At 48.3% G+C, this 25152-nt stretch overlaps 1 protein-coding gene across 1 annotated transcript in view; it reads right to left on the bottom strand.

Moving 5' to 3' along the window:
- KCNH1 (potassium voltage-gated channel subfamily H member 1) overlaps positions 1-25152 on the bottom strand; it is a 368462-nt gene that overhangs the window by 66024 nt on the left and 277286 nt on the right. Inside the window, exon 11 of the mRNA XM_032317554.1 lies at positions 24635-24831. Coding sequence (XP_032173445.1) covers positions 24635-24831 — 197 coding nt within the window. The remainder of the gene's footprint in view (positions 1-24634; positions 24832-25152) is intronic.

Below are 25152 nucleotides of genomic sequence, written 5' to 3' on the forward strand. Positions count from 1 at the left end.
CTTTAACCCACTGAGCCACCCAGGTGCCCCGACGTATTGGTTCTTGAAAGGCACACAAAGATGGGCCCCAAATAGTCTCAAGCTCCTCAATACCCAGGTTGCAGGGGCTAAATGAAGGAGGAGGCTGGAGGGGCCAGAGGAGGTTGCAGTGGCTTCTTCGGCAGGTGTGACTAGCTACCACATCACGAGGCTGTAACCCTCAAAAGACTCAGGACTCCTCCATGGGTTTTTGGCCAACATGGCAGACTGCTAGTTTGATTATGAGGTGGGTGCCTGGACTGCTTGCTCACACAAGAGCCTTCAGTACGCTCCCCTGCTCCTCCCTCAAGAAATATCACCATTTATGCTGAATGACATGATTCAGCTCCTCCTAAAGGAGGCTGTAGCCACTTTCTGGTACAGGACAAAGAATGGCCAAGACAAGAGGTAATCAGATCTTTTATTTCCAGCCTCTCCATGCCCTATCACCTGGGTTTCCACCAGACTTTCCAGTGGGAAGTGGGAATAGAGGAAGGGGGGGTCACTGGACAGCCAGAGGCCACAGCCACCAGCAGCTGCTCTCAAGGTGCTGGTAGAAGTGGTCCCAGCTAAGGGGTTCAGTCAGAGAGAGAGCAACAATGCAGAAAGATGAGCCAAAGGATAGAGAATGAAAGAAAGAAAGAAAAAAAAAGGCACCCAGTACATAATGAGAAGGTGGGTTTATGTAGCTAGGTGTGCATTTTAACCTTTTTCTTCAGGAGCAGAAGATGATCTGCTTGTCTGCTAGCCTACTTATTGGCATTTGGAATTATAGACCTTAGTTCTTCATTCAGTTACTCTAATTAGGCCAATTTATGCTCCTGTAACCTAGGGTTCACACTTCGGGCCTCATCCCTTTTCTAATAAAACTTACTTTTCAGGTCATCTTAGCCAGTCTTATGCCTTTAACATATATATGCACTGACGGCTCCCAAATTTATACAGCCCAGAATCTGAGTTAGAATTCCTGATTCCCCCTGCCCCTTCTCAGACCCATCCCACACACTTGATCCTCTAAAAGTCTTCATCACTAAGTAACTACTCCACCCTTCTGGTCAGTCAGGTCAAAGGTCTTGCAATCATTCTCCACTCTCTCTTGTACTCCCACAGGAAACTCTGTTATTCGATCACTTTCCCCCTTGCCTCTGCTGTCACTGTCTGTCACCATTATTCCTTATGTCGATCATCACAGTGTTTTCCTAACTGACCTCCCCCTGCTCCCACCGTTGCCCCACACGACTCTGTTCTCAATCCAGGTATCAGATTGGTCTTTCAAAATCTGAGACCACATCACTTTCCTGCTCGAAATACTCTAACAGTTCCATCTGCCTTGAAGTAAAAGTCAACGTCCACATACTGTCCTATGGGGTAAGTTCCCTAACTCCACCTCTCTGATATCATCTCCTGTCACTTTCCCCTCACTCTTTCCACCCCAAACATATTGGCCTCTTTGCTTCCTTTTATACACCTTAAGGCTTTCCATGTGCTATTTCTTCGGTGTGGACATTCTTGGCCAGATATCCACATAGCCTGTTCCCTCATACACTCTGAGTTTTTGATCAAATGTTTTCTCAACTGTGAAGGCCCCTCTGACTACATCAAGTGACCAGTGAAGGCAGGAACTTTGTTCCCTGATGTATCCATGACATACAATACAGCCAACACAGTAGAGACACTCACATATTTTTAACTATGAAGAAATCTACCTAAAGGTAGGCATTTGATCCAAGCTAGGACTACTGGAATTTCCCTCCTGGGTCTGTGAACCTTGAGGTATGGGAAGAGAGAAAAATCAGATGGAATGAACCCATCCAGCAGTGATGCTCTTACAGTCTTGTCTGCAGTCTGTCCTGTTCTGGATCTTAGTTTTTCTTAGCCAGGTTCTTCAGTAAGACCAGTGACCTATTCTACCTCCTACCAATACTCCCCCCCACCCCAAATTAGCCAGTATCACTTTCTGCTGCCTGAAACAATAACTCTGATTGGCTGGCTGTCTCCTTTCCCAATTTCTATACTCTCATGTTCTTGGTTCCCCAGCTCCTCTGCAGAAGTGTTCCATACTTTGCGAGAACACTAGTCAGTCTAATCTAGTTATTTTGTTACTAAATACTCCTCGCACTCTAAGATTCCATTTTCCTACCATATTCCTTACAGCTCCAAAATGTGAGTTGATTTCTCATTTTACTGAAAAGAAATTGGAAGCCCAAGAATTTGAACTTGGAAATTGTGTGAAAAGAGTCCAGAATTTGGAGTTTGATTGCCAAAGAAAAAACAAAGAATTCAGAGTGATTGGCCAATTGTGTGCTCAAAAATGGTCATTTTCATCCTGGCAGAACAGAATAAGCTAGAACGGTAGGGCCAGTCATCTTCCTTCACAGTGTCTAGGACTGAACCCTTCATCCCAAATCACAGTTGCCAGAATAAGAGAACCTTCCTCCCCCAGCAACCCCCCCCCCCCGCCGCCCCAAACCAAGCAACAGCTAGAGGCCTCCACTAGGCAGCATAGTTTGCTTTCTAAGGCCAAGGCTGGCCACAGAAAATCCTCAGAGATTATGCCAACCTGGCAGACCCAAATCCACCATGAGATCTGTCCAGTGAGCTGGTGCTACCCCACTTCTCTGACATCACCAGGCTTGTTTTCACCAAAAGGAGACTAAGCAGGTGTAAGAAAGAAAGAACTACAGATAGAAGCTCTTTAACCATCTGGCATGAGTGCCAGTCACAGCCTTTCTCAACTCTAACTAAAAATGTTTGTAGTTTTGTCTGGACATCGGCCACAGGGCTTTAGCCAAAATGAATTTTCAGTCCAAGATATCTGGAAGTTCAGAAGTCACTTTAACCATCTGACAAACAGTCGATCAGTACCCTGGACAGCGTGTTCTCTGTGAGCCAGAGGAGAAGGCCCTCTGAAGGCACTCTGAGCCCAGCTCCGGGACACCAAGTTCTACACTGCACGTGGAAGAGCCCAGCTGTCCCATCTTAGTCTCTGTCCTAAAGATCATCCCAGGATACCGGGAGGAAAAGCAAACACAAGAAAATAAAACAACAAACAAAAAGGTCTGCAGTGGCTCCCTAGTGTAATATGGGGCTGTACTAAGCAAAGATAGTACAGCTTCCTGGAAAAATTGAGACCTACCCAGGGATGTGAAGGAAGGGAGGGACTTGATGTGATAGAGAGAAGGGTGCACACGGCAGGAGGGCACAGATAGATAGAGGTGAACGAGACAATAAAGTCCAACCCACTTGTTTCCGTCAATACATTCAGCCTTCCCCACCCCACCAGGAAATACCATCTCTGAAAAAGAATGCCCCATCCTGTCTTCTTGTAATTATATTCAAATATAGTCTTCAAATAGAATTGCAAATTAACTTTTGATAAAGCTCTTTTCATTCCCTCTTATCTTTTTAAAAAAATGAACTTTTACCTTCTAAGAATGGTGACTATATTTAGAACTGGTGAAATGTTGGCCACGGTAGGAGGCTTCTCACATCTACTGCAGCTCTTCCTCCTCTGATTACCCAATTCCATTGTTTCTGGGTGTATTTTCCCTTCTTTTAATTCTAGATCCTCAATCCTATACTCTGCCAGAAGCTGTTCTCTTCTGGAAAGCTTTCAGATTTTTACTCACAGGCTGCCACTGTCTTATTTCCCTTGTCCTATGTTATTTACCTGTTAGGGTTTAATTAGGTGGATATGACATCGTCTTCTTCTTAGGGTCAGTACCTAATTTTCTCTTCCTCCCTGCTTTGAGACAAAGCTTCTGATTAAATTTTATTATTAAAAATTTTTTCTTTATTAAAGAGCATTCTGAAGAACGAGACTCAGGCTAGTGAGAACCGAAAAACACTCAGCATACTCAGACTCAGACACAGGAAAGGTGAGTTCAGTCCAAAACCAAAATGGAAGGCAACTTCTTCAATCATTTCCCATCAGAGTGACCAAGGTGCCTGCTTTCCCCTCACATAAAATCATCTCTAAAAAGACAGACGACTTTAACCTGGGGGGAGACAGGCTCATTTCAATTGGCCCATTGCAGGCTTTGGTAAACTGGTCCCTGGGGATCCTTCGAATGGCTGAGTGTGACCGTGGGGGCTTTCTGAATACTGACACTACCTGATCCATGATAATGAAGACTTAAAAAAATAACAGAATACCACCGAACTTCCCTCTCCTTTTGGCTTCCGTAAACAGAGAGTTTACCACCAATGGGATGGATGAATTCGTATTTGCTAAACTGAAGCATGCTAGTCAATAGGATGGACTTCATATACATGGGCCAGGACATCCCAAAAGCAAGAACTGGGCAGAAGGATCCAGGCCAACTTGACTCTTCCTTGGCAGTCTTGTTCCTCAGTCCTTCGGCTTGTGCAGGAGGGAGAGGTCAAAAGAAGAAGGCATAAGGACACTGAGAACACTATAGTTATGAAAGAAGAGGCCAGGCAGAAATAAGGAAGTAAAAGCATCTCCCTTCTGGGGCTCCCAGCCCGGGCATCTTGACACCAAGCTGCACCCGAGCAACAGTTCTACCCAAGGCCGGCTGCAAGCAGGCAGGCACGAGAAGGCTGGAGGCGCAGGTGGAGAATGGAAAACCTTCCCGGAAAACCCTCCACAGATGGTGTGTCACAATGTGCACAACGTTCTCTGTGCCGAGGGCTGGCCTTGGGCACCATGCAGAAAGAGTCAACAGCCCACCAGCCCGAAAGGACATCCTGTCAGTGACAGCCTGAGTAACCAACTGGATACCAGTGTGGGAGTATTTCAAAGAACGACATAAAGGAAACGTTCTGGGGGCGGGCTGAAGAACGCAGCCAGATTAGAAGTTGCAGACAGGATTCCTGGCCGGCAAGATCCTGCTTAATTTGCCTGAAGTAAATTGATTAGCGACAGTGCTCCCATAACTCCTAACAAGGAAGACAACTGGGTGAGCTGCCAGACAGGACTGAGTTGGGCAGTCACCTGCTGGAGCTGAGGGCGGGCAGGGAGGAGCCTGCACCCCTGCAGACATTCTCAAAAGCACCAGGTGAGGTCAGAGAATGGCCAAGAAAACAATAGCAACAAAAACAATGAAGAAAATGACAATGGATCAAATCTAGTCACAGGGAAGTCAGAAGGAATTATTTTATTCCTGAGAATTTGGCTAGAGTCACTCTTATCCAAAGGGGACCATTGGCTCAAGGCAACCTTTGGCCAAAGAGCATTGTCATAAAAATAATTCCCTTCATTAGACCAGAAGTCCTCATGCAACTATTACCCATGGCTTTTCTCTCTAAGTCTCCAGGGGAACGATGCTGGGGCACAGCAGAGGGAGAGTGAATGAGACCCCTGGTTTGAGAATTCCAGAGCCTTTGATTTCCTCAGGCTGGAGGGGGCACCACCCCACGCCCTGCCCCCCATCCCTTGCACTGTTCCGAGCACAGAGCTGGGCACAGAGTCAGGCTTCCGGGACAGGGTTGGGTTTGAGGGACAACACTGTGGGTCAGGGCCCTGATTCTGTCCCCAGTGCCCCCCCAACCCCAGCTTTCAGCTCCAGAGGAAGCTCAGAGAAGCTGTAAGGTAATTATACCCGGGAGCAGGTTTAATAAGTGGGGGGAGCCCAATGCAGAGAGATAGGAAGAATCAGGTACCTTTCAAGTTATGAAAAGTTCAAGTTATGAAAGTTATGAAAACAGATGGAGGAGTCTCAGTTCATGGTGTGTGCACACATCAGGGATGGAAAACACTATAAAGCTACTTCAAAGCATTGTCAGTGGCATTATTTACCAGTCCAGAAAATGCAGTCCTAGGCAGCCGAGAGGACATGGAGAAAGAGGACAGAGATTAAGGCGCTGAGAAGAAATTAAGAGTCAAGGAAGAGGACTGCTTGTACGTGATTCATGGGATAGATTTCTTTGCAAAAACTGGGGGAGAATTTGAGCTTCTAGCCAAAGCCAAAGGCATGGCGAGCAGAAGAAAGAGATGCGAGCCTGGGGCTGGGGCTGGGGGCCTGCATGGCAAGAAATCCCCTGTCATTTCCTGCAGGTGTCACAAAGGCACTGGGTAATTGCTTTCCCTGGGTTGCTCAGAGACTGCTAATTGAACAATGCGAGTCAGAGGGCCCTCGGAGGGAGGCTCTTGGGTGGATGGCAGGAGCAAGGCAAGATCAGCTTTCCTGGGAGGGCCAGCATGCCTCAGAGAAAGCTTTGGGGGTTGGGTCATTAGTGGGTTCCTTCATTCGGGTGGAAAGAAATACTCCCAGTCACTGCCTCTACCTCGGTGGCCCTGCGTCCAATGGACTTGGTCTCTCCATTGGCCTGAGTCAACCTGGCAGCCTGGGGTGTTGGTTACAACTGGAGAGTGGAGCTGAGGAGCCCTGAAAGTTTCTCAGAAAGCCAAGTTGCCTGCGTGGAAGGGAGGAATCCGGAAATTCAACACAAGCACCTGTTTATAGGTATGGGCACAAAACAGGGGCTAATACAGCCCTTTGCCTGCCCCTCAAGAGAGATCATTCCTGTTTAAATATTTCAGAAGCCACCAGTCTAATGGTGACCAACCCAGATCTTGGAAAAACAGGATCAGCCTCAGAGTTGGAAGTGATCCTACTCATTCACCCCCAAAATACTGAGAGCCTATTACTAAGTGCCAGGGTTGTGATCGGAGCTGTACCACAGTGATCCTGGGATCTCACTCTGCATTGTCTAGGTAGCAAGCTAGCTGGGACTGGGAGGTTTCCCTTCTCTCCGTGGGAGGGATTACATCCAGCTCCACTTCCTGGGGCCAGGGTTTCCACTCTGTTGGGGTGGTGGGGTCTCCAGCTTTTTCTGGGCTGAGGGCTTCCTGGGTTCAGGCAGCTACGTTCCAAGTCTACGCCTGGAATCCACTAGCTCCACAGACCCAGCGTGCCCTTCACCAAGAGCTTGCTCTCCCACTTACACTAGAAGGGGGAAGATGGGAAGACGGACAAGGCTCAGGGTCCCTCCACTTGCCTGCAGGTGCAGAATGGGCGCCAGCACCTCTCTGTGAGATGATGAGCGGCTCCAAGGGCCCCATGGCCCTCTTCTCCTATTGACGGCCAGCCCACATAAGGGGGTACCTGTGTGACACTGTGGCACCTGTCCCAAACCCTAATGTAGTAGTTCTCAAGAGTCAGGGGGAATTAGGATGCCCAGCAGGGCTTAACAAAGTACAGGATTCTGGGTTTAGCACCAGAAATTCTAAGTCAATAGGGTGAGAGTGGGAACAAGAATTTGTCATTCTAACCAGGGACCACACCTTGAGAACCGCTGCCTAGTGCCTGAGAGGTACAGAGTAGGGGACCCACCCTCAAAGACAGAGGTAGAATTACTGGGGTGACAGCAGGAGACAAAACTACTCTGGGAAGCAAATATGAAAGATCTTATAGTTAAAATGATCAATGGCTTAAGTGTTACAAAGGGGGGGGGGAAAGGTGCTGTGAGAAAAAACAGGGGGGGGACTAACCTGGATGGAGAGTGCAAGGGTCAGGGAAGGTCTCTGTGAAGAAATGCTCTAAGGGAACATCGAACTGCCCTGATTTTCTGGGGCCACCAGGATTCGAATTTTCTGCTCCATTTTTTTAACCTGGGAACTCTGGTATTGAGCATATCTGAAACTATATTTCCAGATGTGCATTTGCTCATCTGAAGGTAACTGAAAAGGCCTTTTCTAGACTGTAGATGCCAGGTGAGAACCGATGGTGACCAGACGTGAAAGCTACCCATCTGGTGTTACACAGGACAAGGCAGGCGTTGTGTGACAATATGCTTGCCTCTGCTCCAGGACAGCGCTCACCTCCTTCTGCCAAGGGGCCCTGGATACAGGGGCACAGAGGTCACAGCCCAGGGTGACGCACTGTAAGACACAGGAACCCGTGCACCCTGCTCCTGACTACAGACAGATTCTGCAGGGATGGCGGGGTTGGGATTTAGGTTCTCCTCCCCCATGATCAGCATCTCTCCATGGCCTCTGACACTGGGGAAGAACAGTGGATTCCTGGGGACAGGCCTGGGGAGATAGAGAGTCACTGTCCCTGTCAGCCTGTGTCACCTGGACCTGTCACAGCCCTGCTGCTCAGGTGTGTTCCTCAAAATGCCGTTAGCTAGCAGCTATACCAGCACAACCTGCGGGCTTGTTAGAAACACTTCATTTTGACTCCTCCCCAGAGCTCCTGAACTAGAATCTGCATTTTAACAAGACTGATGATGATTTGTGTGTGCACTGAAGACTGGGAGACAAGATTTACAGAACTAAACTCAGGGATGAGGTAGCTTCCTTGGCCACCAGCCTCTGCCAATGGAATGTTCTCAGGGCCCCTGTTTGGGGATCCCCAAGGCTGTCCATCACCTCACTGCAGGTGCACAGAGGCCAGTGGGCTGGTGGAAGGGGTGTGGAATGCGGAGCTGGACAATACGAGTTCAAGTTCTAGTTTTGCCACACAGCTTACATTTCCTCTTTCAAATCCTCAGGCTCCCAATCAGCCTCACGTTCCTCACAAAGTTGTTGCCAAGATCAGATAAGATAAAATATGTGAAAATACCTTGTCCAGAGGAAAGCAGGGCACAGATGTTAAAAGTAAACACACACATACACACACATAAATATGTGCACATGTTAGAGAATTCGAAGCTGAACGACCCCCAGTCTGATTTTCCGATAGGCAGAGTACCCCTGAAAACATCTGAGGGCAGGAAAACGTGGGTCCTGACACACTCATCCCCGGGCACAGAAGGAGAAAGTCAGAGCTGTGGGTCTGCTGGAAACTAAGCCCAGGACAAAGCTCAAGAATATAAACCTCTCCACACAAATGCTGAGTTCTGTAGGTCAAGTCATGGCCAAGGAACCAGACTTCTAATTGTACTTTAAGTAGTCTCTTAAACTGTAGGTGGTGGCTTTGTGACCTATTCACAGCTGGGCCAGGATGGGTTTATCCTGGGAATCAAAGGATGAAGGTAGATATTACAAGTCAAGCTTAGCTTGGTGAAGGGAATGTGCCAACAGGAGATGAGATTCCAGAGGTCTCTTTCCATGGATGTCTTGCTTAAGATGTTTGTATCCGAGGCTCTCCAGAGGACACCAGCTGGCAGAGACCCTTGGAATCCAAGTTTGGTAAGGCTGGTAAAATTACTAGGATTCACCTAACTTTCTCATTTTACCATTAACTTAACTGAGGTTAAGGACTTGACCTTACGGCAAACTTGGGGTAGAACTTGGGTCCCAGCAACTAGTCCGGGAGATATCATGGTGCCAAGAGGTCATGATCCATTCAGTCACTTAGGAGCCCCCAGAGGAAAAAGGATGGAGTGGTGAGGAGCTGGTGGGGAAAGTTTCCTGGGGAGGGCTTCACAGAGAAGGCATCTTTGGGTTGTGGCTCTATAGACAGGAGGGCTTGGTCTGGGATCCGATCCTCCCAGACCCTGTTTGAATGTGATAAAGGCAGGGATTTGGGTGGAGGAGCGGGGAGGGAAAGGTTACTTGGGAGGGCCAGCTACATGGATCAAGCTAGGATCAGTGCGGGTATGCAGACCAGATCAGGATGCCCATGAGCCGGTGGAAAGTTCAGAAGTCACATTTATGAGACTGTCTTTCGGGGAAGCCTCAGGAGGGCTGCGCCGGGCCAGGCCAGATGCCCACCTGCAAGGGAGGAAAGAAATTAGGTGCTTGCACAACAAATGACCAGAAAAAGTTTGAGTCAGACTCTGATTCCATTCAGAGGTGTTTCCAGCAAGAGCCCCGAGAGGCCGAGAATGGAGAAGAGCAACCCATGTGCCCAGGTATGATGAGTTTCTTGGGAGGTAGAGCATTAGCTGCTGAGACCAGGACAGTCTCCGGTAAGTTGAGATGGCCTGTCACCCTGGCGTGGAGGGTGTGGGCCACTGGGGGAACACCCTGACCTGAGGGTGTCTTCCAGAGAGAGAGGACAAAGACAGCCTGGATGAGGACATGGGGCTGGAATCCCCACTTCTAGACCTGAAGTGTGAAGACGGGTGAGTGGCAACTGAGTTGTGATTCTAATAGCTTAAATTATGTGCCAGGCACTACATGAAGAAATGCAAGGACTAAACATATCAATAAGGTCCCCAAATCCATAGGAAACATTAGATATGTACCCATTCACACAGGAAAGCTGAGTGCTATCTCCTCTCAAGGACCCAACAAAATACTGCAGAAAGACAAATTAGAGAAGAGAGAGATTCGAGCTGAAGTAGACTGGGGGCAGCTTTGGTGGGAAGGAGAATCTGAGTAGGGGTTGGCTGGGTTGGGAGCTGTGGGAGGAGGTGAGGTAGGGTGAGGGGTGCTCCAAGCCAGACAACATACACAGAAGTAAGTACATGGAACGTTCTAGAACTGTCAGTGTGGGTGGGCATCACAGAGCAGCCTGAAGGTGAAGTCTGCTCTGTAGCTGGAAGTACAGGCTGACACAAGATCCCTGGGTCTGGACTTTATTCTGAGGCTGTGTGGAAACGCAAGAGGTTTTTATTTTTTTTTTAATTTTATTTATTTATCAGAGAGAGAGAGGGGAAGAGAGCGAGCACAGGCAGACAGAGAGGCAGGCAGAGGCAGAGGGAGAAGCAGGCTCCCTGCTGAGCAAGGAGCCCGATGTGGGACTCGATCCCAGGACGCTGGGACCATGACCTGAGCCGAAGGCAGCTGCTTAACCAACTGAGCCACCCAGGCATCCCCGCAAGAGGTTTTTAGAGTGAGAGTGTGAGTGAGCAGAGCTGGACGGTCAGGCATCTGCCATCTGCGGTGGGTATTACCAACATCTCACAGCCTCTGCCAGCAGCACGTTCTCTCTAATGTCTAACACAGTGCTCTTCCCTGAGATCCTGGTGCTGTCCGTGTTTTGTCAATCTCTCTTTCTGAGTGATGAGAAAAACAAAGGAAAATATTTCATTCTAAGATTCAAAGGAACAAGGATTAATTAAATCCTTGGACCTTATTCCAAGAACCATGCAAGAAAAGGGGCAGGGCTTATACAAGAATAATCCTTAAGAGAAAAAAGAATTCCTGCGCTGGGAGGGGCTCAAGGAGAAGAAAGAGGGGGAGGGGGAAGGGGAGCAGAGGCGAAGGAGGAGGAGGAAGAGAGGGGAGGGGGAGGAGAGTGGTGTTAGGAGTTAAGATGCGCCCTCCCAAAACACAGATGCAAGGACTAAATCCCCCGACGTGTACCTGTGACCTTATTGGGAAATAGGTTGTTTGCAGGTGTAATTAATATAGAGACCCAGAGAGGAGATCGTCCTGGAATTAGGGTAGCCCTGAATGCAAGAACCAGTGTCTTTGTAAGAGAAAGGAAGGGTAGACCTGACACACAGAGGTAAGGGATGGAGGCCATCTGCGCATAGAGGCAGAGACTGGCGTTTGGTTTCCACAAGCCAGCCGATGCCAGGAGCCACCAGAAGTTGGGAGGAGCGAGGAAGGATTCTGCTCTAGAGACTTAGGAGGGAGCACAGCCCTCCAGACATCTTGACTTTGGACCTGCGGCCTCCAGAAGTGTGAGAGAGTAAATGTCCATGGTTTTATGCCACACAGTGCATGGTCATCTGTGACCACAGGCTCAGGGAAGTGAGACACCTGGCGGTGCTGTGGCTGAGTGAGTGTTGGGAGGCAGAAGGGAGATACCATGGTGCCATTCCCAAGGAGCATCTAACTGGATGGTTTTCTTTCCTTGGCAAGCTCCATACCAGACACACACAGACAACAGGAAAGACATGTAAACAAACTGGAAGTCAAGTCAAATGCAATCGACACTTGGAGTCTCGGCACCACCTCTAGCACCAAGAGAGCCAGAGGCCAGCTCCTCGGAGGGGCTGTTCTTGGCCTCACAGAGGGGAGGAGGTAGCCTCTGTCCTGGACATTTGTTCCCAAGCTTCAGGCTGGGACCTTGAACGTACTGCTTCCCACTGCTTCTATGGAAGAGCGGCTTTTGTATCCTGAACCAGAGCCTCAGGTCATAAATACACTGTAGTAAACTCACTGCGGGTTGTAGCCATGAGTTTTTTTTAAATGCAACCCAAGGTCCGAGGCCCACAAGGCCCCGCACTCAGGGTACAAAACAGGTGCGGTTTCCCTCCACCCGCCGCTGTCATGCTCTGCAATCCCTCAGGATTGGAGGCTCCAGCCAGTGGCCCCAAATAGGAGCATTTACTTTCAATGAAGTACACACATGAACAAATAACAGCCGGCCACACAGGGCACTTTACAGGGTTATCAAGCTTACAGATCTTACAGGCTGATCTTTACCTCTAACCCGGAGGAAAAAATCCTGCTTCCCCAGCCAAGCAGAGCTGACCCCACAGCCCTCACTGGGAGAGGAACAGGGTGCTGGGGGACTACACCAGCTGGCTACGACACCAGCCTCCTTTAGGACTAATCACTGATGGGAGTAATTGCTGGTGCATGCAAACACACACACACACACACACACACACACACACACACACACACACACAGCAGCGGCGGCAGCAACAACTGCTGGCAGACAGACCAATCCACTAAGAAGCCTGCAAACTTCCAGCCAAGGGTGTGTGAGGGGCATGCACACACACAGGAAGACGGCACCTGGCTCTGCAGCAGGGGCCGGAATCCAGCACCCGTGCGGTGACAAAGGGACAACGACTCCTGCTCCGGGCTCCTGTGTGAGCCCGAGGCTCTCGGAGCAGTGAGCTTGCAGGGGGAGGAAGCACTGAGCAGGGGGGTCCGGGCGGCTGCTCTCCCATCAGGGCAGCTGGGACTGCTGGAAATGGAAACACTGCTCGAAATGGTTGGTTATAGATTAGGAGGAGGTTTGTCGCTCGTGACCACAGGTGATTAGGAGCTGCCTCTGGCGCCAGTGAGCGGGACTTGAGCCCTTGAGCCCCAAGCATCCCTGTTCAGATTCTGACTGGAGAGAAATGTCAGAGTGGAATGAGACAGAGCTTAAGCAGAAAGCCCAGGATGAAAAACTCTGGCAGCTTCCCAGCGGCCTCAACAGGCAGTCTAATAGTGAAACAAAGCCACTCTGCTGCCGCAAGCAACTTGCCCCAGGGTGGAGGGACTGGGGAAACCAGATTTGGCAGATGAGTTCTTCCCCGGGTTGTTCTTCTAGCCTGGCTCTCAGTCCCGGGTTAGCAAAGGCATGTGTCTCCCCAGGCCAAGCTCAGCTGCACAGAGCAGGTGCCAGGTTCTTCTCCTCAATGAATACTATTTGCAGAATCTACTCAACCTTCTGAAACCTTCCAACCACAGATCGCCTTCACCTTGACCTCTCAATCCCCTTTCCTTCCCTTACCCGGAGGCTTGCCCCAGATCCTTGCTGTCCTAGGACCAAAGAAAGTGGCTTTGCCCACATCTCCCGAGCCCTGAAGGCCAAGATAGGGAAGATACCCGAGAAAGGCAGCACCCCTCCCACCACCTGAGCCTTCCATAATCATTTCGTCATCTCTTTCATGAAATAAGTTAAATTAAAATCCCATGGCAGTATTTCCTTGTGTGCCTGAGTGAGGGGCTCTAGGGAAGGGGAGGTTTCCCACACAGCACACCGCTAGCTGCCGTCCTCAGTAAAGCGCTTTGCTTTGTCAGGCTTTCCAGCATTGTTTTAATTGAAATATAATTGACATATCTCATTCTCTTCATTTTAGGTATACGATACAATGATTCTGTATTTTTATCTATTGCCAAATGATCACAAGTCCAGTTACCACCCATCACCTAGGATTTTTAGTATTTTATACCATTTCTTATTTTTACAGGTGTTCCGTGGTATTCTTCATCTCCCCTCCCCTGCCACCTGCCACCTGCTATGGGGAAGTCCTCCCTCCTTCTGTCGCTGGGACCCAGCTTCACTTGTCTCTTCACCCAGATGGTCACAGAGGCCCAACATGGTTAGGATGCACTCTCACACCTCACACACAGGAAATGCCAAATGTATGATGCAGCTCCAGCCTGCGGAGGGCAGGATTTTTGGTGCTATCCTCTGAACAAGGATCCCCTTTTAGAAATTCATACCCTGTGAACCAGAAGCTGTTTTCAAGTCTGGCTTAAGCATTCGCAAGAAGCGCTCTGGGAAATGCAGCAGCATGAATGCACGAGCTGTCTGCAAATTGATCTCCCGGGGATAAGGCCCCATCTTCCGCATGCTGCCTGCAGCAAGGGGCTTTTTAAAAATTAAATCCGTCATGGAAAATATGCTGGTTCTTGCTACTTCGGGCCGCCTAGGGAGAGTCAGGTGGATTTTAAAGCCTGGAAAGTGAGGGGTTTGAGGGGTGGCTGGGGTCCTGTAAGCAGCCACAGGTGTAGTGGGAAGAGGGCTGAAAGAGGTATCGAGCTCCCTCAGACCCCCAAAAGCATCACGGCCTCCATATTGGTCCGCTTCTCCTTGGGGTCTCTAGGCACCTCCAGAAAAGTCAAACCCGAAAGCTGAAGCTGCTGCTGCCCTGTAAGTCTGGGACAGTGGCCTTCTGGAGTCTTCAAAACCAGGTGGGGAAGGAGCAAGAACAAAACCTGGGGGATGGGCAGATTGGCCAGTGCCTTCCCTCGGGAGGCCTTCTCTTCCGATCATTCTTAATGATTCAGAGTCACTGTTCTCCCACCATCCGTGCGAAGACACCTTCCTGATTGAGTGTCAGCCGTTCAACCAAACATCTGTGCCCTGTCCACCATGGCATAGACAGGTACCCACAAAGGACTGGGCCTGTTTTCTAACAGAATTACACAGGACACAGGCAGGCCATGCTATGGCCTCCAAAGCCATCCTCTGGTTGACAGCCTCCTCCCAGGGAACCGAAGGCTTGTGAAACAGGACTGTTAACCCCAGATGAGCGAAGTGGGGTCCCCACTTAGAGGAGGGGCATGAAAGCAAGAAAGAGTATGGTCTTGGCAATTGCCAGACTTGAGTCCAAGTTCCAGCTCCATTTAGCTTATTGGATTTGGGGCAAATTATTTCACCTAACTGAACCTTAGTTTCCTCAGCACCTTAATGAGATAACGATGCATATAAAGGCTTTAGCACATACTGGGTCTGGGAGATACTTAATAAATGGGGGTGATTATTATTATTTTATGGTGGCATCAGTGATACCTACAGAGGCTGAAAGACCACTGGGGTCAGGGAGAGGGATGAGATGGGATATGTGGGCAAAGTTTCAGAGACAGAAAAAAAGGAGAGGTGTTTCTACAGAAACCAACTTATAGTCAAGGCACTAAAAATCTATAACAATAACAAGAAGGAGGTTGGTGTACTTGTGTGTTCATTTGTTGGTTGCACGAATGGTTGGTTGGCCCACTGTTCATCCATTCATTCAATTATCAAATGCTTACTTTGCACTAAGCTCTAAGAGAGTTGATCAGGAAAGAGCGGTCAATCAGGTAGACAAGGCCGAGGCCTTACAGAGCTTCTAGATTGCAAAAAAAAAAAAAAAAAAAAAAGACTTAGAGTGAACAATTCATTGGAAGTATGATGAGAGCTACAGAGAGAAAGTGACTGCTACTTATTGGATCGAAAGACACAGGCCCTCGCCTACACTAGAGAGATTCAAGAGACGCTGTATAGAGTCAGGGCCCCTTGTGGATTCAGAGCTTCACTCCAGATCCCTAAGTTAAATACAGCCAGGACAAGACCATTAAGCGACACTAGTCACAAATTTGCAATCAACAGAGTGTGCAATGAGAAGAACCAAAATTGGGCAGGCCCATGAACACACATTACACAGAAACGGTCCATGTGGACATCTGGGCTGGATAGATTTGGTGTGTGAGCTCCTGAGGCAGGTGTTCAAAGTCCCCTTGGAGGGGCTGAACTAACATTCACTTCCATTAATCTAAGATCTCAGAAGGTAGTTATTATTATGAAAGGTCACCTGGGCTGTGATCCTAATGCTCCACTTACTAAAAGCGCAGGCTAGAATAAAAACCCCCGTGACTCACTGGAAAAATTCATAAGAACATATTCAAAGCCAAAGAGCACATTTTGAAGAGTGGGAGGAGCCCTTAAACAAGGAAGCCCCAGAAACAGGGCAGATGGGTAGGAACGTGAAATGTGACTGGGCTAGTAAAGGACTGGCAGGGCCTGGGAGAACGCCCTGGGGAGCAGCCTCTCACTGACACGGGGGTTGCCAGAATGGGGACAAACTGATTGCTGGAAACATAAGGCCGCTGCTCACAAGACATGAATGCACCCCTGGAGGGGCGATGGGGAAACGCTGAGAGAAAGGAGGATGCTGAGAAAGCAGGGAGACTCAGCCAGTAGTGTCCACTCAGGGTGCCACCGAGACCGAGTGAGACGGATTCCCTCTGCTAGGGTCATCTTTGGCTTCTGAACGTTTCACAGACACGACCCGGCCATTCTACAGGTCACTGACCATTTAAGGCAGAAGAGACACTGAAGAGCATCTAGTCCCTGTTTCCTAGAGATGTCTGGGAAAACACCGGCTCTGACAGATGTCAATAGCTGTATTGGAGTAGACAGTAGAAAGTCCTAGTGAGATTCAAAAAAGTGTTTGGGGGTGGGAGACAAATAAATGTGTGAAATGCTGGACTCACCAGTGGAGACCTCAGGAAGACAGCTTGCTCACGTGGGGACTAAACCCATGATCTGGGACTCATTAGCACTACCCTACTTGTTAGGAGTCAATCACACACTTCTAAGAAAATATTAGGCAGGTACATTACTCTCTAAAGAACTGCCCTGGCCCCATGGGTCTCTAAACTTGGACAGATCTATTCTAACTTGTGGTAAACACACTGTGTAATAGTAGGTAAGGGATAAGGTAAATTATAACTTCCCTCCCCCAGCACCTACTCCACACCGGTCTCTCTCATTCTCTCTATCCATTCTGCCCAAAGAGGAAAACAGGATCTGTATCAAGCCCAACAGAGTCATTATTTGCCAAACCTCACTGATCCTTTGGTGATACTCGAGAGGCCCAGGCACAGATCTTGGAGTCATCTATCTAGATTTCCAGATGTTAAACTTTAGCCCCTACTTGCCTTTTAAAACTTTTACCACCTGATGGGATCTCTTCATTTCCAGAAAAGTTGAGCTCATCAGTAATCATGATGAAACAGCACATACACTGAAAACTTGCTATGCCAAAGAACCCTTCTAAGGTACCATTCCTATTCCTATTTTATAAATGAATGAATTGGGGCCCAGAGAGTTTAGATAACCAGCCTGTGGTCACTAAGGAGAGTCAAGATTTGAACCCAAGAACTTTGACTCCAGAGTCCACATTCGTAGCTGCTACTCTCTCTTGCCTCCTTATGCTTATTCTATGAGCCACACTATTAGGGCTCCTGCTCTGCTTCACTCTGTTACCCCCTTTCCTATGGACAATGGAAGGAAAGTAACTCGACTGTGCCCATGTGTATGTGTAAGGCACTGTGCCCGGGCCACGATCATCCTTCCCATAGCCACCTTTTGGAGTGAACAGCATGAATCCACAGAAGAGGAACAGCTGTACAATCTCTCCCTGCACTCTCCCCCCCCACCAAACACGTGGCTGAGCCCAGATACAGAGATCTAGCTTCAAAGCCCATATACATCCCAGAACGTTACTGCTTCCTTGGAGGTGTCCACATACACCCTAGCCACCTTCAGTTCAAGCTGATTCAAAACAAAGCATGGAGTGGTTTCACTGTCTCCCATCCCCCAGGGATCATGATGGGGCTCTGCTATAGGTTTTTGGGGTATTAGGGAGGGTCCTTAAGGATACACGGAAGTCTACACAGGTCCCTAACATCATCCCCTGATCTTCTTCAGGGAAAAGGGCTTGGCTTTGATTTTTATGTTGTTGTCCTGGAAGAATTATGGCCTTATCACTCACATCATGTCCCCATCCCCCACCCCTAATTCCAACACCCTGATTTTATTATCTTCATAATTTGACAGTCTAATAGATGATTTTAATTCCACAGAAGACCTCACTATGGAAGGATGACAAATATATGTGTGTGTGTGTGTGTGTGTGTGTGTGTACATATATATATGTTATGTAGAGATTGTTTTTTAAACTTTAGGCTGTGATGATTCAGTGGAGAAGGAGATACATTGCCAAGCACCTGGTCTTGGGATCTTTCTCTCCATCTTATCACCTTACACAAGAATTTGTGCCGAAAGAAAACCGAGAGGCTTTCCAGAACAGAGCTCTTTTTCCAAAGCCTCCAATGTCTTCACCTTCTCCTCCCCAGAAGAAAATGCCCTTTGGTTACTGAGGAGGAGGATGGCTAGAAATGCATGTGCAGTATTTAACGGTCTTGACACAGTTCACTATGGCAACCTCAGTCACAGAAAATAGGCATCAGTAGGTCCCTGCTTTGAAGCTGCCAGTAACTCTAGTCTCAGCTCCCTCCCAAACACACTAGGTCAGGGCCTTATCAAGCTAAGAAAAATCCATCCTGGAACACATTACCATAAACACAATTGATGCAAAACATACTCAAAATCATGACAACATTGGCTTCAAAAATAAAGCCCCACACACAAAGAAAGAGAACCATCCCACCAATTACCTACATGCCAAGTATCCCATGTGCGGACCACTGTTAATTAGCTAATTATCTGTCTGCGATACATCATTTAATTGTGGTACATTTTCTCTCCTGTCCCAGTGATGAGCAGAACAACCCAACCTCCTAGCTGGCACCTGCTGGGAGGTCAACGCTCATCCCAGGTTGAAGGGACAGTAGAGCCCAACTAAATGAGACACTGATTAAAGAAAGTGTCTGGATACACACAAAGGGGAGCAAAGCCTGCACTCGAAACTTCTAAGGCTGAAGGTAGATGGACAGAAGAATACAAATAGGTATTGAGAGGTTCCTACAGGTATCATGTCACTTTCTTTTTTTCAATGCATATGATCCTCTCAATAAACCTAATTAGGAGGGACTTTTATTAGACCCTTCTTAAAGATAGCTTAGAATAGTTTAGTAACTTTCCCAAGGGTACACAGCTAGTCAGCAGTCAAAACCACGATTCAAGGGGCACTTGGGTGGCTCAGTGGGCTAAAGCCTCTGCCTTTGGCTGAGGTCAGGATCCCAGAGACCTGGAATCAAGCCCTACATCGGTTCTCTGCTCAGTGGGGAGCCTGCTTCCCTTCCTCTCTCTCTGCCTGCCTCTCTGCCTACTTGTGATCTCTGTCAAATAAATAAATAACATCTTAAAAAAACAAAACAGGATTCAAACCCAGGTCGCTCACCCCAAAGCTGGTGTTCCATTTTGTGTATTACTGATATCATTGCCAGGTTAGCCTACTGCCCAACCAAAGGGAAGTGTACGCTGCCTCTCCCGCACACCTGGCCATGGTGTGGTCATCACTCTGCGGGAGAAACTTCTGATGTCTCCCAAATTGGGATATTATTATGATCCACTATACAAATTAGTTCCTTCCTTCCTCCCTCCCCCCCCGCCTCCCTCCCTTCCATTTTACTGCACACGTTTCTGAGTGTGCTGGGAGATAGTGAGTATACTTTGGAGAGAATTTGTGCCACCTCTGAAAAGTCAATAAATCAGGAGAAAGCGAAAGCTGAAGAGCACCAACACGGGAAAAGCAGAGTCAGGCTTTACCGGAGGACACAATGCTGCTTAGCCTCAGGGGCACATGCAGGGTTTGGAACCTGCCACTTCTTGGCTGTGACCTTGGAGAAGTGATTCTCTTCTCCACAGGGACCTAGTTTATTCCTTTGAGAAATGGGACTGATACTATAAAGCCATGAGGCCATTCTCAGGACTGAATAAACTGACCTAAAACACATCCTGCCTTTGTGCTGAAGGCTGCCGCTCGCCCCATATGGGGAGTTGATGATAATGCTAGTATCAGCACTGTGCAAGGCTCTGAGTGCAGAGCAAAGGCCACTCAGGGCCTGGAGGAAAATGCCCAGAAAGGCTTGGACCCTAGAATGCTGAGGGCCTGGGGTGAGGAAGGCTTCACTTACCCTTGCTTTTCACGGACATGTGCCACATCCCTCAGAAGAAACAAGGATGCTGTGCTTTCCTCTTGGCAAAACCCTGACCCCCTGGTGACTGAACAAAGATGTCAGAATGGCCTACTTTCTCCCTCTGCAATGAAACCGGTGAGAAGAATGAGTGCTGACCCCTCTAGGGGCGGGAACTAGAGACCGCGGGCCAGCCCCCCCCCCCACCCCCAGCAGCATCCCCCAGCCGCCAGCACCTCCTCTGCCCTTCGGAAAGTTCTGCAGAGCGAGTACCCTTCATAAGCAAAGGCAGAAGAACTGCCTCCTTATTTGCCAAAAGGCGCGTGGTGACAAAGAGCAGAGTGGAGCAGCCTGTCAAGTGGATAAAACGAAATGATGATGAGCCACAACAGACGGGAGCTCGCACTGTGCTCGAGACCCTGAGTGTGAGAGCTTTGCCGGCAAGACCCTATTTCAGCCTCACAGTTACGGTACAAGGTAGAACTTCTCATCATCCTCATTTGACAGATGTGGGAACATTAACAACTCTTGCAGAAGCACTAAGTGGCAGAGGCAGGACACAGACCGGGTCTCATCCGGCTCAGTGTCCACAGGCAGGGAAAATGCTGGATTGGCTTCCGGGTCCTGCCCCTTTCACCCTTGCCTAGGACTTCAGGTGTTTGGGGAGGAAACTGAGGAAGGTGACAGGTCCCTTCCTGAGTTGGGTCCCAAGAGCAGTGCCGGGAGCAGGGTTGTAGTCACATGCATGGATCTGGGGATGGGGTGGTGAGGGTAAGAATGTAGAGGCCAGAGAAGGCCAATGAGCTGGGAGAACCTGCAGGAGGCCTGTGCGGTGAGTCAGGGGTGCCTCTAGATCTTTGGTTACTGACCCGGCTCTGTGACCTTTCTCTGAAAAGTCCTATCTGTGAAATGAGGGAGGTGGGAAAAGAGAGGAGAGACTGGATGGCCATGGGGGCACCGCCAGCTCCGAGTTCCTGCTGTGCCGCAGAGGACTTCTCCAGACCCACACAACTCCCCAAGCAGATGTCAAAGGCACTCTGTTCTCAGGAATCTTTGCAAATAACACTCGATTTTGCCAAGACAGAAACAGCCACAAGAATACACTTTACTTTGCCAGGAAAAAAAATAGCTACAAGAATAATTCATGCATGTAATGTTCCTGTCTTCTATGCCCTATGTCAACGATGAATTCTCAGAAGGACACGATGAGAGATTACAATGGCAATGCCAAAATGACAAGCCTCTTTTTTCCAAGAAAAACAATGCCTACCTCTTCCTATAAAGGATCTCCCTAAAATTGTCTTGGCTCCATACCAGACTCATAGGCACTTACCATTGGAAGGACATTTGAAGGTCAACTGATGTGACTGTCCATTGGGTGTCTCAGTTTCCTCCGCCACATGTCTGATGGTATCTAGGGAGTGTCTAAATACCTTAAGAACCATTTGGCTCTGCCTACTTGGACACCTCTGACCTTTCCCAAGTTCCTTCTCATATCTTCTACGACTTGGATGACTCCTCTACACCTTGTGGCCACACAGGCCCTGCCCAAGCCTCTTCCACCCCAGTCCTTCAAAAATGCCACCCCCAGGGCTCCCCTTCTGCAAGAGCTGTCAATCACTTTGCACTTACAAAAACAATCTGACCACTGAGGCACTGTTGTTTTTGTTGTTGTCCTTGTTTTTTTTTTTTTTTTAAAGACAGATTTATTTGATTCACAATTATTCCAAAATGATTACTACTCCAAATAACCCAAACTGCGCTTTTTTTCAACCTATATTATCAGCAACACTGAAAGCTGATTATAATCAACTTGCTTTCATAAAAAGAAGGAAAAAATAAAAAAGATAGACTTTAGAAGAATCCACGTGGCTAGAAGGACGACCAGAAAGCATTCCAGGCTCCCAAATAAACAAGGAAGTACTGTGAATATATACTTCTCCACCACAGTCCACTCTCCACGAGAATTTTTTTTTTTTTTAAAGATTTTTATTTATTTATTTGACAGAGAGAAATCACAAGTAGATGGAGAGGCAGGCAGAGAGAGAGAGAGGGAAGCAGGCTCTCCGCGGAGCAGAGAGCCCGATGCGGGACCCGATCCCAGGATGCTGAGATCATGACCTGAGCCGAAGGCAGCGGCTTAAACCACTGAGCCACCCAGGCGCCCCTCTCCACGAGAATTTGAATGACAAGTTTTCAAATCACAGACCCATAAAAATGATCCAGCTACAACCTCACATTTGACAATGTGGAAACTGGGGTGCAGAGATTCCATCTCTTTCTCTTTGGCACCCCCAAATGCTCATTAATCCTGAATACTGGGTTAGGCACTGAGGAGATCAAGGTACTGAGGCCTTGCCCTCCCAAGTCCCTGAGCAGGGACTCACACACGACAATACAATTAAAGAATTTAAAATAATTGGAAGCAGGGGCAGCTGGGTGGCTCAGTTGGCTGAGCCTCTGACTCCTGACTTTGGCTCAGGTCATGATATCAGGGTCATGAAATAGAGCCCTGCATCAGCTTCCCCACACCAAGCATGGAGCCTACTTAATATTCTCTCTCTCCCTCTGCCCCTCCCCCTGCTTGTGCTTGCTCACTCTCTTAAAATAAAATAAAATAAAATAAAATAAAATAAAATAAAATAGGTGGGAGCATATTGTTGGGGCACCCAACGATAGGCTTTTGGAACCTTGGACAAGGAACTTGAAAGACAAAAGGCTATTTTATTCTTCCGTGCCTTGGTTCAAATTGCCCCTCCAAATGCAACAGCTGCCCTCTCTCTTTATTAGGCAGACTCCATCCTGTAAGAGTCAGCTCAAGTGTCTCGAGCCCCTGCCACAACGTTTACTTCCCAACTTCCCCTTTAGTGGCCTTCCTCCTTCGCGCTCCCACAGTATCTCCTACAAATCACACTCGTCGTACTCGGCATCATGCACTGCATCCAGCCTTCCTGGGCTCATCTCTGTTAGACTTTAGGATGCAGGGGATTGAGACCTGAGTGTGGTTCTGCTTTGTATGTTGAGGCTCATTCAGCTGGTGCACACTGGGTTCGACGATTGAACAAATAAACATTTCAGCCATCTTCAGGGTTAACAGGCGTTTGTCACACACAGCAGGAGAAAAAAGAATGCCAGGCCGAGGAAGCCGCAGGCAGAGGCCCAGGGCTGTAAAAGGGTGTGACGTGCTTGCAGAGCAGGGCAGAAGCGGGCAGAGCTCTCATGCTAAGAGTGGTCAGGATGGCAGAGCAGGGCATGGGAAGAATGGCTGAGCTTGGAGTCAGATGTGAAAAGCCACAGAAACCATCCTGAAGTGTACAGACATTATCCTAAAGTTAGGGTGGGGGCAAAAAGTCTTTACAAAGGAAGTGACATGATCCAATTTGTTTTTAAGGTCACACCACTGGCCAAAGAAGGGAGCACTGCAGTGAACACTGACACAAGGCAGGAACCTACTGTGCGCTGCAGGACACAGGGATGGTCAGGAACGAGGCACCATGTCCCAAGAGCTTGGGCTGAGCCCCAAGGATGGAAGTAAAGTGTGGACCCAGGTTTGAGAGCTTAGGTGGAACCAAAAGGATTTAATGAGTTACCTGAGACACAGGAGAGGGGGAGAAGTCAACCACAATGCCAGAGTCTCCAACTTGGAACACCAGCATGATACATGGACCAGCATGATACAAGCATACACAGAGACAAGGACCACGAGAAGAACAGTGTTGGAGGAAAGATTCTGAGGTCATTTTTTTAAAAAGACTTTATTTATTTATTTGTCAGAAGGAGATCACGAATAGGCAGAGAAGCAGGCAGAGAGAGAAGGAAGCAGGCAGAGAGAGAAGAGGAAGCAGGCTCCCCACTGAGCAGAGAGCCTAACGCAGGGCTTGATCCCAGGACCCTGGGATCATGACCTGAGCCAAAGGCAGAGGCTTTAACCCACTGAGCCACCCAGGCGCCCCCTATGAGGTTATTTTTGGAAAGGTTCTTAAAACAATCCTTCCTGATGGTTTCTATAGATCAGAGCTACCTTGTTCACAAGAAGAGACAGATGATGGGCAAGAAATCAGTCAAGAAAAATCTAAAGAGTATAAGACAAATGAATACTTTAACCCTCACAGAGATGGATGGAACAATCCCGATTACTTGAGGGTGAAGGAAACAATTTCAGACAAGAAATCTTCTCTGGTTCTTAAAATTACTCATCATTTCACAACCCATTAAATAGGCCAGTGTCCACAAGATATTTTCTAGGCAATCAGATTCCATACCTTTCTGCTTTTCTAGACCCAACTGACTCATCTTCATGGCTTTTCAAAATTATTATTACCAGCTGACTAATGGCCTCACACCAATTAGTGAGTCCTAGTCACCAGGGAAAATTCAGTTTACTTTAATTAAGTAGCCCCCCTTAGCCATTTTACTGACTAATGACCTCATTTTTTTTAACTCATCTTTTCAAAATGCTAGAAGGTCTAGCTATCGCTGGGGAAAAAACGCACAGATACACAAACAAATCCCTTCTGGAGCAAAACAAATCCATCTTTTAATCTAGCAACATTCCTCTTGCCCTTATTTCATAGCAAAAGCTCTGAAGAGCAAACCACGCTCAGAAACAATAGCTCCCCTTCTGAAACCGCAAGAGGATTCTTCTTGGCCTGTGTGGTTATGCTAAGTGCACAGAGACAGCTCTTGGTGGAGAAGAAACTGAAGCTGTCAGCTTACCCTCTTCCTCAAGTTGTAGGTGAGAATGAGGTTCCTGGAGAAGGAGTGGGAAAAGGCCGTGTAGAATTCCAGCACTTTCTGCAAGGCGTCTCGTTTGATCACATGCAGGTCACAGTAGGTCAGGGCCCTAACGTTGGCACAGGACTGGGCCAGGGTGGCTTCCTTCCAGAACACATCTCCAAACACGTCTCCTTTCCCTAAGGAGAGAAAGTTCTGGTGAAGAAAGTGTCAACCAGACGGCATCTGGCCATCCCCGTTCGCTCCCCCATCTCCCATTTTACATTCTGCAACATGGGCTCAGGAAAGGAAAAAAACAAAAAACAAAAACAGGTTTTATTTTGAACCTTAAAAACATGCAATTTAAGAAACTTTAAAATAGGGCGCCTGGGTGGCTCAGTGGGTTAAGCCGCTGCCTTCGGCTCAGGTCATGATCTCAGGGTCCTGGGATTGAGCCCCACATCGGGCTCTCTGCTCAGCGGGGAGCCTGCTTCCTCCTCTCTCTCTGCCTTCCTCTCTGC

This window comes from Mustela erminea, chromosome 17 (assembly GCF_009829155.1).
Source record: "Mustela erminea isolate mMusErm1 chromosome 17, mMusErm1.Pri, whole genome shotgun sequence".
Classification (NCBI taxonomy): domain Eukaryota; kingdom Metazoa; phylum Chordata; class Mammalia; order Carnivora; family Mustelidae; genus Mustela; species Mustela erminea.